The 19,255-nt window shown below is 36.5% G+C and overlaps 2 protein-coding genes across 3 annotated transcripts; one reads left to right on the top strand and one right to left on the bottom strand.

Annotated features, from left to right (window-relative positions):
- The first annotated feature begins 344 nt into the window (after positions 1-344).
- On the top strand, positions 345-946 carry LOC145640200 (protein FAR-RED ELONGATED HYPOCOTYL 3-like). Its single transcript, XM_081691502.1, has 2 exons — positions 345-575; positions 620-946. Exons 1-2 carry the CDS (start codon positions 345-347, stop codon positions 944-946), a joined length of 558 nt encoding a protein of 185 aa, XP_081547628.1.
- Positions 947-2,815: 1,869 nt separating this feature from the next.
- On the bottom strand, positions 2,816-7,921 carry LOC145637828 (heptahelical transmembrane protein 4-like). Of its 2 annotated transcripts, XM_081688852.1 has the most exons (4): positions 7,674-7,921; positions 4,849-5,099; positions 3,853-4,177; positions 2,816-3,770 (listed from the first exon to the last, which is right to left on the bottom strand). In XM_081688852.1, exons 2-4 carry the CDS (start codon positions 5,097-5,099, stop codon positions 3,117-3,119), a joined length of 1,230 nt encoding a protein of 409 aa, XP_081544978.1. In that variant the 5' UTR covers positions 7,674-7,921; the 3' UTR covers positions 2,816-3,116. The 2 variants fall into 2 exon arrangements, with proteins under 2 accessions (XP_081544978.1, XP_081544979.1); XM_081688853.1 differs by lacking the exon at positions 7,674-7,921 and having other exon boundaries at positions 3,853-4,130; positions 4,849-4,991.
- Positions 7,922-19,255: the final 11,334 nt, after the last annotated feature.

The raw sequence follows: 19,255 nt of genomic DNA, 5'->3' as shown, positions 1-19,255 counted from the left end.
CCAAGCAACAGTGGTGTTTATGGCATATTCTGAATAAATTTAGGACGAAGCTGGGCAGCTATGCTAAGTATGAGGAGGTTAGTGATGTGCTTCAGAATGTTATCTATGATAGCTTAAGTGAAGAGGAGTTTAAGGTAAATTAGACCGTAGCAATTGAGTCGTATGGTCTTCGAAATGACTATTGGCTGGCAGGTTAGTTCCTTTGTAAATGTGCTTCTTTATTTTTTTTATGTTGTTGTAATTATAATACATGTGTAATATGTGTAATTATTTTTATGGCAGGTCTTTTTGAGGAGAGACATATGTGGATTCTTGCATATATGAAACACCTATTTTGGGCGGGAATGAAAACTACTCTGCGTTATGAGAGCATTAACAGCTTTTTTGACAAGTATGTGAAGAGGGATACTCGTTTGTTCGAGTTTGCAAAGAGATATTGTGATGCCATGGAAAACAGGGTAAATGCAGGGAAAGAAGCGGATGCAATTAGTGCCATAAGAGTGAGGCAGCTTATAACCGGCTTTGCATATGAGAAAGCGTTTCATAAGGTGTACACTGATGCTAAATTCGAAGAGGTACATGAGCATGTTACAAGGCTTATGTATGTGAGTGTGGTAAGGAAAACAAAATTTCAGAAAAAGTAGTGAAGCATGTTGTTGAAGATAGAGTGTGGAAATTTGTGAAAGAGTTGAAAAAGGAACTTCCAACCTCGAAGAAGAGAGTGTACACTGTCATGTTTAACTCAAAAACTACTGAAGCATCATGTGAGTGCAAGCTTTTTGAGTGTCACAGGATCATGTGTAGGCATCAGTTCAAGGTGTATGATGTAAATAATGTTACTGAAGTGCCATCTAAGTACATAGTTAGGCGTTGGCGAAAATATGTGCATAGGCGCCATACTCGTGTGAAGGTGGCATACCATACCCTACCAAAACGGAAGAGGTGAAGCGGTATGATAAAATATTAACCCGCTTTGACAGTGTATGCTTGAAGGCAGCCACTAGACCGGAATATGTTAGAATGGCATTTGATGCTATCTCAAAGCTTGAGAGTTTCTTGGATGCTGCTATAGAAAAGGCTGAAAAGGACCAAGAACAGGAGAAAGTAACCTCAGGTTTTGCATAATCTCCATCTATGAACAATGTTTGTGGTGATGAAGTTAGTAATGAAGTTAGTCCAACAATCAGCTGTGGTGTTGGGAACTCGAATTTGTCTGTGGTCGGGCTTGAAGACATTTTTGTCGACCTTCAAGTGGCTGGTGTTGATAAGACTCCTCAAACAGTGCTGCAGACTCATCATAATGTTACTTAGAATGTGCGTACTTTAGTGAATGAAGGTCCCCCCCCCCTGCTGGGGCAAAATCCAGCCAAACACAAAAAGGAATTGAACTGAAATTGACCGAACCGAACTTCACCGAACCGAAATCATCCGAACCGAAATCAACCCAACCCAAATTCATCCGACCCGAAGTTACCCGTCTAAACCCGTTTTAAACCCATCCAAATATATTCGAACCGAAAGTGAATCGATCTGAAGTTGACCCGACCCGTATCAGACCCAGACTCGATAGACCATGACCGGAATTTGACCCTATCCGACCCGATCCGAGTTAAAAGGATAATTTTTATCCGAACATATCCGACCCGAATAGACCCGATCCAAACTCCATCCGATTATCCGAATTGACACCTCTAATCACGCCTCCTATCTATTGAGTTATATGATTTTTTGCAAGTTTCTAAGTGGTCCTCTATTGTGACAGAGGCTATAGCTCCTTTGCACCTTCTGATAATAGCATTCCACTAGAAAAGATTTATCATCTAATTAGGATGGTTAGTATGTACTACCAGCATGTAGTTCTGTGATAGTGTTCTACTGATATAAGCCTCCGTTACATATTATTTGCAACGATTAGACATATTAGAATTATGTCTAATCGTTGCAAATAATATGTAACGGAGGTAGTAGTTATCTTGTTTTTGCATATAGTGACCTTTATGTAAATGTGGTCAAAATTGATATAGCTACCTTACTTTTGTATAACAGTGAAATCTATGGTCAAAATTGATATAATTACCTTATTTTTGTACATAGTGACCTTAAAGTAAATGTGATAAAAAAATTGATATAATTATCTTATTTTTGTAGATAGTGACCTTAATGTATATAGTTACCTAATTTTTATATATAGTGACCTTTGTGTAAATGTCATTAAAATTGATAAAGTTGCTTTATTTTTATATATAATGACCTTTGTGCAAGAGTCGTCAAAATAGATAATGTTACCTTATTTTTATATATAGTGACTTCTGTGCAAGCGTCTTCAAAATTAATATTGGTACCTTATTTTTATATATAGTGACCTCTGTGTAAATTTCGACAAATTAATATAACTTGATATAATTACCTTAATTTTATATATAGTGACTTCTAGGTAAATGGGATAAATTTGATATAATTACCCTAAGTTAATATATAATGACCTCTATATAATTATTTTCAAATTGATATAGTTATGTTACTTTTATATATAATTACTATATGTAAATTTCGTCAATCTAAAGTTACCTTATTTTAGTATGTAGTTACCTTTAAAACGGTTTAATTGATTATATGTAAAGTTGGAAAAATCTTAGGGCTTTTAAACCATGTGATCTTTTGTGCTAATGATGAATAGTTGAGATTTGTTGTTTTCGACATAAGCCTTGTTTTCAGCATAAGCCCGGTTTTCAGCGGAACCACCCCGTGTATATATATATATATCTCATGGGCAAATCAAAGGAGACTGAACACAATTACCATCTACATCTCTCTCTCTAATATTCTCCCTTTTCCTTTCCCCTTATTCTATAACACTATAACAGTGAGGCACAATTACCTGCGGCAAGGCTAAACTCACAAAGCTAGATATCCTAGTAAATATCATTAGCCGCAACTCACAAGTTTGGTGTCACATTAGCCTCTAGTATAGCCTTAGTAACCAAGGAGCATTACGACCTGAGAAGTCAAGGTGATGGCTACTTCATTCGATCAGCACCTAGAATCTCTTATATAACTACTTACAAATTGATAGCAGGTTTTATGAAAGAATAATTCCTATGATCAATATAAATCTTTCAACAACCATGCAAATCCCGCCACTTGAGGTACATGAGTCCAGTATGATAGTGTGTATAAGCTCCAGCAACCACCAGAATATGAAAGAGCTGATGACTATGCCCTGCAATATCAAACTTCCCTGGCCTCCATCGCTCGGGTATCCTTTTGGCATATATTAATGCGCCAAAGCCATATAATGCTCCCATCAGAATCTCTAAACCTGTGGTCTGCAATGCTTCAGGCTGATGCCAGTACAATATCAGCTTATGTAGAATTGGAGCAACACCAGAGACGCCCATACCAAAAAACAAGGAAGCACGAATGCTCCGGTATTCTGGATTCTGGAAGACAGGGGACAGAGAAAAAACAATGGTTGCAATGCCCAATATTGTAATGAATGATAGGTACAGGTTGCAGAAAAACGGTTTGCACATAAAGGAGTAATAAACTGGAGGGTAGAATGAGGTTGTAATGAGGGCGGCGATGCCAGCATAGTCAAACCTCAGCATAATATAAGAGAGTCGTTTGGAGTGGCAGCAGAGTAGATGGCAAGCGCTGCTTGCGAGCAAACAGAACATGGCCCCACCCAAGAAGGCATAGAAAGGCCATCTTGTGATTGGATGGAATGGCAAAGGAGCAATTGTATTGATCAAAGTATCTTTCACACTCCGCTGCAGTAATACAATTGGCTATTAAATGCGCTCAAGGGATTCAACAACTAATTATAAGGTATAGTAAAGAGCGAAATATTACCAAGGAATGATCATTAGTCTCATTTAAATGAGAAAAACGCTCAGGCAAGCAGTTTGACAAATGTTCCATAATATGCCACCCAGAAACTGATGATAGTGAATTGATGTACGGAAGGGATGCCATCAATTCACCACTTAGCTTACCAAAATCAGGCATCTTAGATAAAGATGTGAGGCAATTCACAAGCATTGAGTGAACATCATGCAAACCAGCTTTATTGAGCATCTGAGCAAAGTGTTGCAGAGGGTAGTAATCCGAAACATCTGAGACTGTAGTTGCTGTGTATATGGTCAGGGATAGGAAAAGAAAGAAGCCAATCAAATGCCTGTAATGCAAGTTAGTAGTTGGTAAGACAGATGCAAGGCAAAAAGCCTCCCCCCACCCCCCTAAAACAAATAAATAACAATTAAGGCAAACAAAACTCCCAAATCTGTAAGAGATGAATCTGTAAGATATGAATATAAGTAAAAGAAAAGGCAACGGAACACGCATTCATAATTCAGTGTTAGCATCCCTTGTTATTCAATTAAAACCCCAACCATATCAGTTAAGCACAGGAATTAAGAAGGTATGAGTATTGAATTACACATCATGCTAGAGAGAAAGAAACTTAAGATACTCATTTTGTTCCCCTTAATAATGAAGTAACAGGCAAAAAACCAAACCTATGGATTTAAAAGAGTGATTCCAATCAATGAAAATAATATTGGAATTCTTATGATTTTTTAAAAATAGTAAATAGAAACACAGAAATGAAACAAAGGCAAGAGACTAAGAGCTGGTAAATAGAACAAATGTACCATATTCCAAGGAGTATAGTATTTGTGAGATTTTCCCCTATGTTTTGATGGTATTCATGTCCTTTACTAATATTGCACTAATTTTATCCCTTCAATTCAAATATACAACAATGCCCCATTCCCTCAAATGATTAACCAAGAATGAAAGACAACATCCATTATATATTGATAGTAAAGAAATGTGTAAAACTCTTACGTCCAAACATTAAGAGTTTCGTTATGGATGGCAAAGATGCTTAATAGCAATTCTTTCAATGGCCATTCACATCGATAATGACCCAAGATGTACTCATTGTCTCTAAGATATGCAGGCAAGTTATGATAATCTATAAGCTCATATTTGACTTTCTTCCATAGCTTTTTCCCTTTCTTGTTTCCTGTTGAGGAGATTTTTTCCTCATTCTCACAATCAACTTGATTGTTGAGTATGTGTGAAGAAGACACCATCTGTCAAAGAAAATGCAACAAGGTGTCAAATGTTTGGCAGAACGGCATACATTATATATCACTTTTAAACCAACTGAAATACAGAAAGATAAAATATTGGAAAAATTGGCCGCAACAACACCAACTATGACAAAGGTGCGTGTAGCAGCACAACCTTTTAAGGGTGCGGTTTACAGCACAAACTATGTAATTGGGTGCACATATTAGCATAAATGACACTAATGAACTAAGGTTGCATGGAAAAAAGTGGAATCTTTATTATTTTATATAATTGTTTAAACATTATTTAAACATATATGATTTTCCATCATGCGTAACTAAATTAGCCTTACCTTTTTTTTTTTTTTTCATTTAAGCATTTCTTGACCTCCACCATTATATTAAGCGGATTCCTTAAAAAAAAAAATTGTGCTATTATTTTCCTTTGTTCGCTTCTCCAATTACTATTTCTAATATCGATCTCACATGATTGACTTAGTTTCCTATCCCTTTCCACCTAGTTAAATACTAAATTGATAAATAAAATAAAAAATAAAAAATAAAATCATTTAAATACCTTTATTCTACAAGATTTCAGGATACATAGGTAACTTTCTAAATACTAATATCAAAACCCACAAAGTGATTTCAAATACTTAATTCAAAAAATAATTTTAGAGTTGGATTTTAGGATATGTCAAATTGATTTTTTTGTTTTTGATGTACAACACTTAAATTGTGGAGGTTAAGAGAGAATTAATTTAAAGGGAAAAAATTAATTATAATGGAAGAGGAAACTAAGTCAATCATCACATGAGATGTAAAAAAAGTAATTGAAGAAACAAACGATAGAAAATAATGGCGAAAACTTTTTGAAATAATTCAATTTAATGGTTATTTAATTACATGTGATGGAAAATGGAAAATTAAGTAGAATGAAATTAATCAAAAATATTTTTAAACAAAAAGGCATTAAAAATATTTAAGATTTCAATTTTAGAAGAAATCTACATTTTGCCAATGTCATTTATGTTGTTATGTGCACCCAAGTGCATAGTTTGTGATGTTGAGTGCACCCTTGAAAGGTTGTGCTGCTACACGCACCTTTGTCATAGTTGGTGTTGTTGCGGCCAATTTTTCCTAAAATATATGAAAATCACACTGAAGCAAGCTTCTAGTGTAAATACATAGTGCCACTTTAGTGAAAACGAAGCTCTTATTTTCTCAAGAAATTATTGTTTAAACCACATATGGAGGCAGCTGAGACTTTCAACATTTTACTATTGAAAATAACAGTTTTAATTACACTTCCAAAGTTCCAATGCTCAGTTTTCTCATTCAACCAAAGTGCAGCTTGATGCTCAAAAGACCATATAATTGTAAAGATTCAATAATTTAATAACACACCAGTATCGGACCAAACTATTGCACGAAATAAACATGGATTATATGAAGTTCCTCCTCCCCTCTTTAAAGATTATAATATCCTCTGTTCCTTGATAATGTTGGCTCTCTTTCCATTTAAATTCATCCCTTTTGAGTGTGCTCCCTACCACAAATCGTAGTAGGGATCACAACTTTTCTCTCACATCCCTTACACTTGATCCAATAAGTCTCCTCTCTCATCAACACCCCTCAACCAAAAATTAAAAAAACAACTTCATCTCACTGGGGCACTTAGGAGGCGAGTTCACCTCAAAAGGGGCAAAGAGAATATAACAGCTTCACCTCAAAAGGGGCAAAGAGAGTATAATAGTAGATAAGAAAAGAAGGTTCCAAAAATATAAGTACCCTCCAATCCGCGAGTTCATAATAACAACTAAACTACTACCTTACAAGATCAAGCACAACAATCCACATCGTCAACCTCAATACCAAATATGCCAAAGTATAGACCCCCTCGACTTCATTTGCAACCAAAATACTCATTTTGAGACCTTGCATAATACCCTTGTGTGACTTTTCATAAAACAAATCAATATCCAACAACTCTAATCATACAAATTCACAGTTTCCTCTAACTTGATAATGGGCATTCACAATATGCTGGATCAAATATTCAAACATATCCATCAACAATCTAATCTCATTACCTAAACATGTAGTCACTCACATTTTCACAAATTTGATGTTCTAATACCAATAAAATCCAGGTTACATATAACCAACTATGATCAAGCTTTTTTTTATAAAAATATAAATAATTTGTATAGCTAATTAATAATTCAATTCAACTAAAACACAAACTTGCATTCTCTCCCTATTTCTCCCTTCATTGCACCCCACAAAGAAGACAAAAATAAATAAATAAATGAAAAGCACCCTAAAGCTAGAGTTTTGAATCTAATTGTTTAATTGGTTAAAGTTACGGGGGGATACGCAACTAAGGCAAGAACTCTACGTCATGTACCATATCATCTGGTAGTCATAATTAATACAAGTACCCAAATTTAAGCTAATGATTTCGTAAAAAAAAAAAAAAAATTTAAACTAATGATGAAATAAAAAAACATAAATTAAAAATGGCAAGAAATTGAATAATATATTATAATTACACTTCATGCTTCAACTAGAAAATTGAGGGGATTTATTTACCTGGAATTGACGAGCAATTGAAGAGGATTATAGGATTGAAGAAATGGTTTTTTTTTCCCTGTTTTATATTTTTGATGGCGAACAAAATAATTGCCTTAAAAAAACGATGTCGACAAAATGAGCAAGTACATGTGTCAAAGCTATGAACCAGGAACATTGGTGATGATGAATAAAAGGACGACATAGTTTGAGAGTCCAAAAAGGAACAAACAAATCAGAGATATTTTGAGGAGACTGATTCATCTACAATGACATGCACAACAGAGCAACACCGCCTGGGATTTTGTTTTATAAAAACAAGCAAAATTTGTAGAAAAAAAAAAAACTTTTAATAGCTCATTTTGTAAGAAAAAATCTTTTAAAAGAATCTTTGTTAAAAAATATCACTGTGATTAATTTTTTTTGTTTAATGAAACCTCTTTTTTCTTTTTCGACAATGACTCGATTTTGCAGGCACTGACCTTTTATTTTACCTATTGTTGGGTAATTAAACTTAGGGCAAGCCTCTCCAAATCACTCCAATGAAAAATTAGGACAAATCTTCCCCAAACGAATCAATTGAAAAGTAAATTAGGGTTCTTAATCTATTTCTTCCACAATTGTAGTGCTTACTTCACCATTATAGTACTTAATCAAGTGTTCTTCTCTCTTCTCTAATACTTCTCTTCTTGTGCGTTGTTATCTGTTCTTCAATAGTTGTGTTGTTGTTGCTAATTTTTCACGTACAATGGTGAAAAATTATTGCTGGTATGACTTTACATAGTGAAAGATTAAATGAGTTCAAAGCCCTAATATTTACACTACTTGTAGTAACAATTCGATGAATTATTAACACTTACCTTAGTTTACTGTAGCAACATTAATGGCCTGCACCAAAGGACAGAGTAAGTGAAACCCAAATGGATGTGATTACAGAGCAAAGTAATCATTGAGGAAGGAGAGAGAGCAGAGCATTCATGGAGGAAGGAGAGAATATATAGGGGGCATTAAATTTTGAGGGAAAATAAGACGGAACTAAAATTAGGGAGTGCAAATATAAAAAAGTTTTGGGTGTAAGTAGGGAAAATGAGGGGCTCAACGCTTGAAAATTCAAGTCAATGCCGGAAAAGAGGAGAGAGGTTTCATTAAACAAAAAAAGTGATCGTGGTGGTTTTTTTTAACAAAGATCCTTTTAAAAGGTTTTTTCTTGCAAAATGTGGCATTTAAAAGGTTTTTTTTTTGACAAATTTATTTCTGTCACTTTTTAAGTATCCCTTCGTTTTTTAAATGCATCACTTTGATTTTTTCACCTATATAAAATAAATAAATGTTATTATACCATCTTCGTTAAATGTTTTAAGCAACTTTGGAATATTTTATACCTCACAAATAATATCTCAAAGTTGCACATAACATTTAACGGATGTAGTATAATACTTCGTATATCATTAGATTCGTAATAATATCTAGTTTTAAAATTTAATTTTGTTATAATTTTTAGGAAAAATTGAAATGAATAATCCCACCTTTGCCCGATCTGCTCAAAATGAGCCAACCTTTTGAGTATTCCGGGAACAAGCCAACCTTTGCCCCCTATTTTCTCAAAACAAGCCCATGCGGGTTTCGGGGATGGCATTTTGATGGAGTGGTGGTTAGGTGAGAGAAGGTTGGATTTCAGTTTGGTAGGGATAGGGTTCGATTAAAGGGGACGTGGTCTCTCGGGTCAGTAGTAGGGCCATGGGCAGTGGAGATTTGGTCTGATGCAGCGTGTTTGGGGGTTGGCTGGTGTTTCGCGCAGTTGAGTGGTGGTGAGGTGAAAAAGTGGTGGTTCGATTAAGGGAGGCTTTGTGGTAGGGGTTAGTGGTGGGCTGGGGTGGTGGTGATCAGATGTAAACTAGGGTGGTGGCGAGCAGAGGTAAGCTGTGATAGGTGGTGGGAGTGACTGTTATGGAGGGGTAGTGGTGGTGATGAGGTGGCTGTTATGGAAGATTATATTGGAGGGGTAATGGTGGTGAAAGTTAGAGGAAAGACATTAAGGAGAAAATATTAAGAAAAAAATAAATTTAACCTGCTTAAGAGGTTGCAAGTCAAAAGACCCATTTTAAGAAAATAGAGGTGAAAGGTGGGCTTGTTCCCGAAATACTCAAAGGTTGGCTCGTTTTGAGCAGATTGGGCAAAGGTGGGATTATTCTTTTCAATTTTTCCTAATTTTTATTAATTAACAATTAAAGATATTAATAGTCAAAGTTGTGTCTCGACACATATGTCGGACAAATCGATGCAAATAAAAAAAAAAAGAGCGAGTATGACTTTTGAAGGGCTACCATATAATTGTTGCCATTATATTATATCAAATCTCAGCCTTTTATCTATTTTGACTAAAATAAACCGTTGATTTAAATGATTACTTCCTCTGTTAATGGTTAATTGCAACAAACGAATATTTTATATCTCACAAATAATACCTCTTTGTTGCAATTAACCATTAATGGAGGAAGTATTTACTTTTTTTGTTTAAGATAATTGACAAAAAATGGATAATTGACAAAAAAAAAATGTTCTCAGATACAATTTCTCCTTTAGTAAATTGATCCATAATCCTCTCTTTCAAGGGCGGATTATTTAAGGGGTGGGCCGGGGTTTGGCCCTTTAGACACCTAAAAATGTCTCCCCTAAACTAAACCCGATGATGAACAATCTTTCACCGCCATTATTAGTTGGGTTGGGTATTTTATCTTTTGAGTGCTTAGATCCATGTTCTAATCAATACATTTCATAAACCAATTCATTTCCTAGCTCATTTCCCTAAACCATAACTTGTTTTCTTCTTTTCGTGTCCACATCGCAAAACTGAGAGAAACTAAAATTTTGGCCTAATAATTTTGATCCAATTATTATTTGGTTGGATAGTAATTGAAATAAGCTTTCCAACCATATATCGTAAGCCCAATTCCGACTTAAAACGAAGAAGATATGAGCCAAACACTAAACTCGGTCCAAAACTGACACACTCCTACTAAAACGGCCATATATTAAAATCTAAATATGATTTTGACCTGATTCCAATTGGGTTGAAAATTAGACTTGATAAGATTTCAAATTATATATTATATGACTTATTCCAAGTTACGGATCAAAAGTTATGATGATTTTAAAAACAGGTAAAAAACTAGAATTACCGCGCACAATATAAAAGCACCGTGTCACGGCGCCTGATGACGTGGCACAGTGCCTGGTTCTATGACACAATAGTATACATCATGTCACGGTGCTATTTTTAAATCTTTTGCGCGTGAAAATCCACCGTGGCACGTTGCCGTGACACGGTACCAGCTGCCATGACACGGTATTTCTCACCGTGTCATGGTGCTTTGTCTGTGTAATTTCCGCGTTTTCCCATACCGTGACATGGTGTACTGTACCGTGCAACGATGGATACTTCCATGTCGCAGTACGTGTGCCGTGTCATGAAATTTTTTCGTTTCTTTTCCACGTAAACCCTTCACGCGTTTTCACTTCCCGTAGGTCAAATATGTCCCGCATCATTCTAACTTTCCTCGCGTCACGAGATTTTCCTCCGTATGACGGTGCCTGGCACCGTGTCACGGTGTTCTCTGCCGTGTCGCGGTGTTAATTTTTAGGGTTTTTATCTTTTTAGGGTTCCCTGTGTTCCATCTGCTCATTTTCCCTATAAATAAGACCCTCATTTCTGCAGCTCAGGGCATCAAATCATTCTCCCTTCGTCTCTTTTATACCAAAAATCATTCTCTTCTCTCTCTCTCATATTCTATGCCTTAAACCTATATTACTAATTACACCATTCTTCCCTTAAGCACTCCAAGGAGTCCATACGACACCCGAGGTTCCGTCCTTAAACCAAGGTGTGAAAGATATAAATAACTGAGGGTTTGGACCAAATTAACTCTACTTTTTTTTATTTAATTTATTTTAATTTTCATATGATTTATATTTTTTTTTATTGAAGTTACTAACAACTTATTCATGATGTAGCAATTTAAAGGAAAGCGCGGAATGTGAGTAATTAATTAATTTAATTACTTATATTATTTTAATATTGCTACTATCATGATTAGGTTATTTTATATTGGATTTGACTAACGTTATTATTGTTCAATTGCATCCAATATTAATGTTTAATTCTATTATATTTATTGATCACCATATTGCATGTTAAAGGGAATATGTAATTAAAAATCACAACTACTAAGATAATTTGGACAACCGGTTTAGGTTCCTTTTTAATCTTGTTGTTTAATCAATTGATCACAATATTATTGAATTATATGTTGCATTAATATTCAACCGATTTAGCTTAACAATAGTTTGGAGAAAATTAAATCTTTGTTTGCATGCCTTTGAGATCGCGGGAATCACTTTTCACTATAAGAATCGAGTAGAGGCCAATACGGGCGAATGTGACTCCATGACTCACTTCGTACCATCATCCCTGATCCTCCTTTCGTGGTTCCGAACCATATGGAGTTAGTAATCTCATGGATTATGAATGGGTTGTAACTTTCACGGGTTAATCGTTGTTGTCTATCGTTGTCCCTTAATCGTGGTTGCCTTAAATGATCAGTGAACAATTTACAAGTTCCTTAAAAACTTGTTAGCGACTCCCTACTTTCCTAGTCCCTAATCGTACATGTCGATTCCCACTTCCTATGAGTGCCAAACATATTCACACCATGCTTTTGACGTAGGCACACTTCAAACGACGCCTACAATATGGCGACTCCACTAGGGAAGATTCTTGGTTATTTATCGATCTGAGTGATCGGTATTTAATTAAAATGAGTGGATGAGAATTGAAAGATTCTTGAAAATATTCCTGTGATTAAATTGGCATTTTTACATAATCATAGACGTTTTAACTTCGTATTTCAGGTTTGTCTCGTAGGAAAAATTGGATAACCTGGTCATGAATAAAGAAAATAGGTGCACCAGTCAGATTTCTTGACTGCAGCGCCACGGCAGAGCTTGTCGTGTCACGGCGTAGGATACCGTGACACGGTATCTAGCACCGTGACACGGTGGATTCTGCCGTGTTGCGGTTGTCCTGAAATCCTTCCAGTGGCCTTATTTCTTTTCTCACAGTCAGCTTCCTTCGATTTTTCCTGAAAAAACGTGTGTGTTCTACATACGTCTTAGCCCTAGGGGGTTTAAGCTCTATCATCCCAAAAACACTCATGGCAATAAGTGTTCATTCGAGTTTTTAAATCTACCCAAACCATGGAGTCGAGTTCGATTTCATAACAAACTCGCGGAGCCGGCCGTTGGCATACACCCTCAAGGGAGGCTGCCTTGCTAACGAGTCAAAACTCTTAACCATGGTACCCTATTGACGCCAAATAAACCTGACCATAGTCGAACATAGAACTTGACCTTAGGTTGCGAACTCTTCTTTCCATCATTTTGCCTACGTGTTCTATGTGTGCATATTTGATTGTTTTGATCCTAACCTTAACGATCTTTCTTTGTCTATGGTGGATTATTTTATGACTAACGATTGCCAATGGACCGTACTCACTTAGTAATTAGCGCAAACTCTAATATTGATAAAACTAAAAAATAAAATAAAATTGGAACTGATTACCGTGACACGGCAAAAAAACATCGCGTCACGGCAATCTAGTACCGTGTCACGGCGGCCTGTACCGCGCCACAGTGCAGGTTTGCTGTTACACAATAGTTGCGCCGTGACACGGTGCCCAAGTTTAAGTCCAGTCAGCCCCTATTTTGGTCTTCCGTGCTAATTTGGTCCACGTGTCAGTCATTTTGGTTACTATTCACATGTCTAGCCATACGATCATACCACGAGTCTTATAATATCACTTAATCACTCACGAGTCAAGTCCACACACTTTCTTTATGTTCCGACTAGAGTCATGCACCATCTCGTTTATAATTGTATACTAGGTTCATTCACCTTTTTTTTCATAATAAAAAAATGAGTGGAGTTTATTCTCAACTGTTTTCAAATGTCTATTTTTTCCTTTCCTTTCCTATCTTGAGCATTGAGTCCAACAATTAAGAGAATTGTTTTTTTCACAGTATTTGGTCAAGGATCAGGGGTAGATTAATACGGTTTGAGTCATTACCGCAACAATCTCTTAAATTCAAGAGGCGTTCAAAGAGAACTTTTCCATCTCCACATTACTTATCACCTTTCAATGGCCCCTAAAGGAGATATTGAGAACATCAACAAATCCATCGAGGCACTTTCTGCCATGACGAAAACCCTTACCACTAGGGTCACTACCATGGAACAAAACAAGGTCACTGTTTCCACTGTTGACAAATTGAAGGAACAAATGAGTAAGATTTCTAAGGATTTCACTTATGTGGAACACCCCTGCCGCTCCTTTGGATGTGAAAGACAGGGTCCTTAAAAAGTTCTCCACTGCTGATATTCCAAAGTTCAAGCCTACTGACAATCCAATATTCCATTTGAAGGCGTTCTCTGCAACCATGGCTCTTAAGGGATTGGACATAACACTCTTCCTTACAGTGTTCCCTCTCTCCTTAGAACATGCTTTCCAACAATGGTTTTATTCCTTAGATGCCAAGCGTAATGCGACTTGGCAAGATGTCACCGACAATTTCATGAATCGTTACAAGTGTAACATTCAAACTAAAACTTCTGAACGTGAACTCTCCATTCTTAAACAGAAAGAGAATGAAGGCTTCACTGCTTATCTGAAAAGGTGGAGGGAGACAGCTTCACTCTTGGTAGATCCTCCAAAAGAAAGAGAGATGGTTCGCCTCTTAATTCAAAATCTGACTCACAAATATAGGGAACATCTCAAATTTCTTCCAGTGAACACTTTTGAAGCTGTATACGACATCGGCATCAATATCGAGGATTAACTAATAAGGACTGCTGGTAGCTAGTAACAATAATAACACTTGGAAAAACAAGAAGAACGACCATCCTTCTTCTTTGTCCTCTAAGCACGAAAATACTACCAACAATATAAGACAAGTTGATCTCAATGAAGTATTAGCTCATGATGCTCCATTGCCCAAGAAAAAAAAGAACTTACACTCTTTTAGGAATGACTTATGATGCGGCCTTTGATCGCCTTTACGGTCAAGGCTTGATCACACCTATTGGGCCATTTACAGAGCCAATACCTGAAGAAAGGAGCGCCAAATGGAATCCCAATTCCCATTACAAGTACCATCAAGGAAGGGTCCACACTACGGAGCAATGTTGGAATTTGAAGGATGTCATTCATGACTTGATGGATGCAAACAAACTTCGTGTCCCTCCAGGCGGCAAGAAGTAATGAACACAAGGCGCATAGAAAATCCTTTGTGCAAGATTTCATGATTTCTTTTTTTTCTTTATCATTCATCTCCATTCCCCCATTCATGTCTAGCATAGGTTTCCATTTCGAATTTTTTATATGTTTCATGTGTTTCGTTCAGCTTTTCCATTAATAAAATGAGCAAATTTCCTTTACATCTCGATCATAGAATTTTTCATTAACTCATCCTAAAAAAAAAAGAAAAAAAAAATCAATTACCGAACTAAACACAAGGTACACCAATGACTTGAGGCACCTTTGCAACCCTATCATTGCCTGTTAACCGTTCAATCACATTCCATATTTTCATCAACCATTTTAAGCCTCGTCCAACGTTTGGCCTTCATTTCTTTAACCCACATTCACTTAACCCTGGGATTGGAAGATGTGTAATTGTATAACATTCAAAAAGCAAGTAAAAAAGAAAAGCAGCAAAGCAACAATAAAACAATGTCTAAAGGCAAGTGTTTCAATGTCTTTGATACGAACACGTCTCGAACTGCGTCTCTTATCGAGTGCTTGGTACCGTGCCTAAGAAACATGAATTCTAAGTGAGTGATGGACCACATGATCTGAGATTGCCTACATTGATTCAAAAGAATGAAAAAAAAAATTCAAAAAAAAAAAATGTTGAAAATAAAACTTGCAAAGTCTAATACATAATTGCATATCTTGGGGGCTTCTCACGGGTCTTGAGCCTTTTACCCCTTTCTTCCTTAAACCATCAGCTTAACCACATTATAACCCTTGGTAGACCTCTTTGAGGTGTACATACACTTGTGCAAAGTTCGGTTAGAGCTACGTTCGGGCTGATTCCTAACGGATACGTAGGTAACATCACATTGAGGTGCGGCCACATTTATATGCATGATCGAGTCAAAGAATATCCAATGCTTATCCCTATGACCCTATCCATATAGAGCTAGACTTGGGGGATTGAACCCACATCATTTAGCCTACCTAGCCTAAAGAGTCACCATCTCGACTCTTCTCACATATATTTCCCTCAACATAGCCTTTGTAGCCTCACCTTAGTATCACTTTCACACACTTCTTGCACACATACATAGCCATATCATCTTTCCCTTAGGAACCCTTTATCATGAAATCTTGTTTCTCTACCACACATGCTTCATCATTTTCAAGACAACATTCATTAGAAGAAACGTTGTATACTTGCTTAGCTTCCTGACCTGAGCAATATTCATTGTTTCAACACACTTCTTGCACACATACATAGCCAATATTGTGCTTAGCTCCTTGACCTAAGCAACGTTCATTATGCAATAATTACTTCATTTATATACGTGCTTAGCTTCCAAACCTAAGTGACGTTCAAGATCGCTTCTTTACACCATATATGATGCTTATCTCCATAACCTAAGTTCGTTCATCTATCGTGTCACATGATGTTTTTGTCCTTAGCCTCCTGGCCTAAGAACATGCATCATGCATACATTATTTTCAAGACAAGCAATTTAATCCATACAATTCGTTTCGTCTTGCTCAAGGAGGAAGTTCAAAACTTCTTCCCTTTTTCATTATTTTCTTTTGGGGAAGTTAAAAAACTTTTTCAAAATTTTTATCGAGGGAAGTTAGAAAACAAAATTTCATTATTCACGTCTTTCTTTTTCGGGAGAAATTCAGTACCTTCCACTCGTCTCATGACAAAAATGACGGAAAATTTTTGCTTTTGCATTTTTTGTTGCTTGTGTTTGTACACACACACACCATATAAACACACACCCACAAGTTGTACACATCTCATGTCATGCCAAGTCAAGCTTGGTCAAGTTAGTTAGTCAAGTCAATTATAGTCTATACGAGTCCCTTGGGAAATTTTATTTTGCAGGTCTAAATAACAGCCCACGTCCGGGGACAAGAGGATCATTTATAGCCTACGTTCGGGGGATAAGCGAACCATTTACAACCCACGTTCTGGGACAAGAGAACCAACTAAAGCCCACGTCCAAGGACAAGTGAACAATTTACATCCCACATTCGGGGACAAGCGAACCATTTACACCCCACGTTCGGGGACAATCGAACCACCATCATTTCATGGCGCAAGGTTCTCTATACACAGAGACTTGCAATCTTATTAGACAAGATTTTCCCCAAGCATGGAAAATTGTCGGCCGTTGTCATCTCTCAAAGCGAAGAAGTCAGCGATTACATCATATGTCGACTTTCCTCAAGCATGGAATGTATCTCAACCGGTGGGTTTCTTCAAGCATAGAAAGCTGCCAAAATCATCTGTCAACTTTCCTCGAGCATGGAAAGTATCTCAACCGGTAGGTTTCTTCAAGCATAGAAAGCTGCCAAAATCATCTGTCGACTTTCCTCAAGCATGGAAAGTATTATCCGGTGGATTTCTTCAAGCATAGAAAGCCGCTAAATTCAGATGTCGACTTTCCTCAAGCATGGAAAGTATCATCCGGTAGATTTCTTCGGCTTAGAAAGCTACCAAACTCATCAGTCAACTTTCCTCAGGCATGGAAAGTATTTCAATGAAACGTCATTTGGTGGATTCCTTCAAGCATAGGAAGCTACCAAACTCATTTGTCACCGATACACTGGTGTCAGATAACCATTCTATTCCTTTACTCTTTTATCTATGGAACTAACATTATTCCGCAGGTATCGGCGTATAAAGAGTGATTTAGGATCGCAGAACATATTAAATCATTCTCAATCCCTATCGACTACTTTTTCACAATTGACGTTTCTACAAACTCAATCAAAGTGGGGGCTTCTGTAGACACCTAAAAATGTCTCCTCGAAACCAAACCCGATAATGAACAATCTTTCATCGCCATTATTGGTTGGGATGAGTATTTAATCTTTGGAATGCTTAAATCCATGTTCTATTTAATACATTTCATAAACCAATTCATTTCCTAGCTCATTTCCCTAAACCATAACTTGTTTTCCTCTTTTCGTGTCCACATCGCAAAACTTTAAGAAACTGAATTTTTCGCCTAATAATTTTGATCTTATTATTATTTGGTTGGATAAGCATTGAAATAAGATTTCCAACCATATATCATAAGCCCAATTCCGATTTAAAACGAAGAAGATATGAGCCAAACACTAAACTCGGCTTAAAACCGACACCCTCCTACTAAAACGGCCATATATCAAAATCTATATATGATTTTGACCTGATTCTAATTGGGTTGAAAATTAGACTTTATAAGATTTCACATTATATATTATATGACTTATTCCAAGTTACGGATCAAAAGTTATGATGATTTTAAAAAAGATTAAAAAACTGGAACCGCGCACAATATAAAAGCACCGTGTCACGGCGCCTGATTACGTGGCACGGTGCTTGGTATCGTGACACGGTAATATACATTGAGGTGCTATTTTGGAAGCTTTTTCACGTGAAAATCCACTGTGGCACGGTACCTGTTGTCTTGACAGGGTACCTGCTGCCGTGACACGGTATTTCTCACTGTGACACGGTGTACTGTATAGTGCCATAGTGGACACTACCGTGTCATAGTACGTGTGCCGTGTCACGGAATTTTCTCGTGTCTTTTCCGCGTAAACCCTTCATGTGTTTTCACTTCCCGTAGGTCAAATATGTCCCGCGTCACTCCAACTTTCCCCGCGTCACGGGATTTTCCCCCGTTTGAAGGTACCTGGAACCGTGTCACGTTGTTCTTTGGCGTGTCGCGGTGTTAAATTTTAGGGTTTTTTTTTTATATCTTTTTAGGGTTCCGTGTGTTCCCTCTACTCATTTTCCCTATAAATAAGACCTTCATTTCTACAGTTTGGGGCATCAAATCATTCTCTCTTCCTCTCTCTTACACCAAAAATCATTCTCTTCTCTCTCTCTCATATTCTGTGCCTTAAACCTATATTCCTAATTACACCATTCTTCCCTTAAGCACTCCAAGGAGTCCATAAGACACCCGAGGTCCCGTCCTTAATCCTAGGTGTGAAAGGTATAAATAACTGAGGGTTTGGACAAAATTAACTCTACTTTTTTAATTTAATTGAATTTAATTTTCATTTGATTTATATTTTTTTATTAAATATACTAACAATTTATTCATGATGTAGCAATTTAAAGGAACGCGCGGAATGTGAGTAATTAATTAATTTAATTACTTATATTATTTTAATATTGCTAGTATCATGATAGATTAGGTTATTTTATATTTGATTTGACTAACGTTATTATTGTTAAATTGCTTCCAATATTAATGTTTAATTCTATTATATTTATTGATCACCATATTGCATGTTAAAGGG

Source organism: Chenopodium album, chromosome 7 (genome assembly GCF_948465745.1).
Source record: "Chenopodium album chromosome 7, dcCheAlbu1.1, whole genome shotgun sequence".
Lineage (NCBI taxonomy): Eukaryota > Viridiplantae > Streptophyta > Magnoliopsida > Caryophyllales > Amaranthaceae > Chenopodium > Chenopodium album.
The sequence above is the reverse complement of the archived record's forward strand: the minus strand, read 5'-3'. Positions and strand labels throughout refer to the sequence as shown.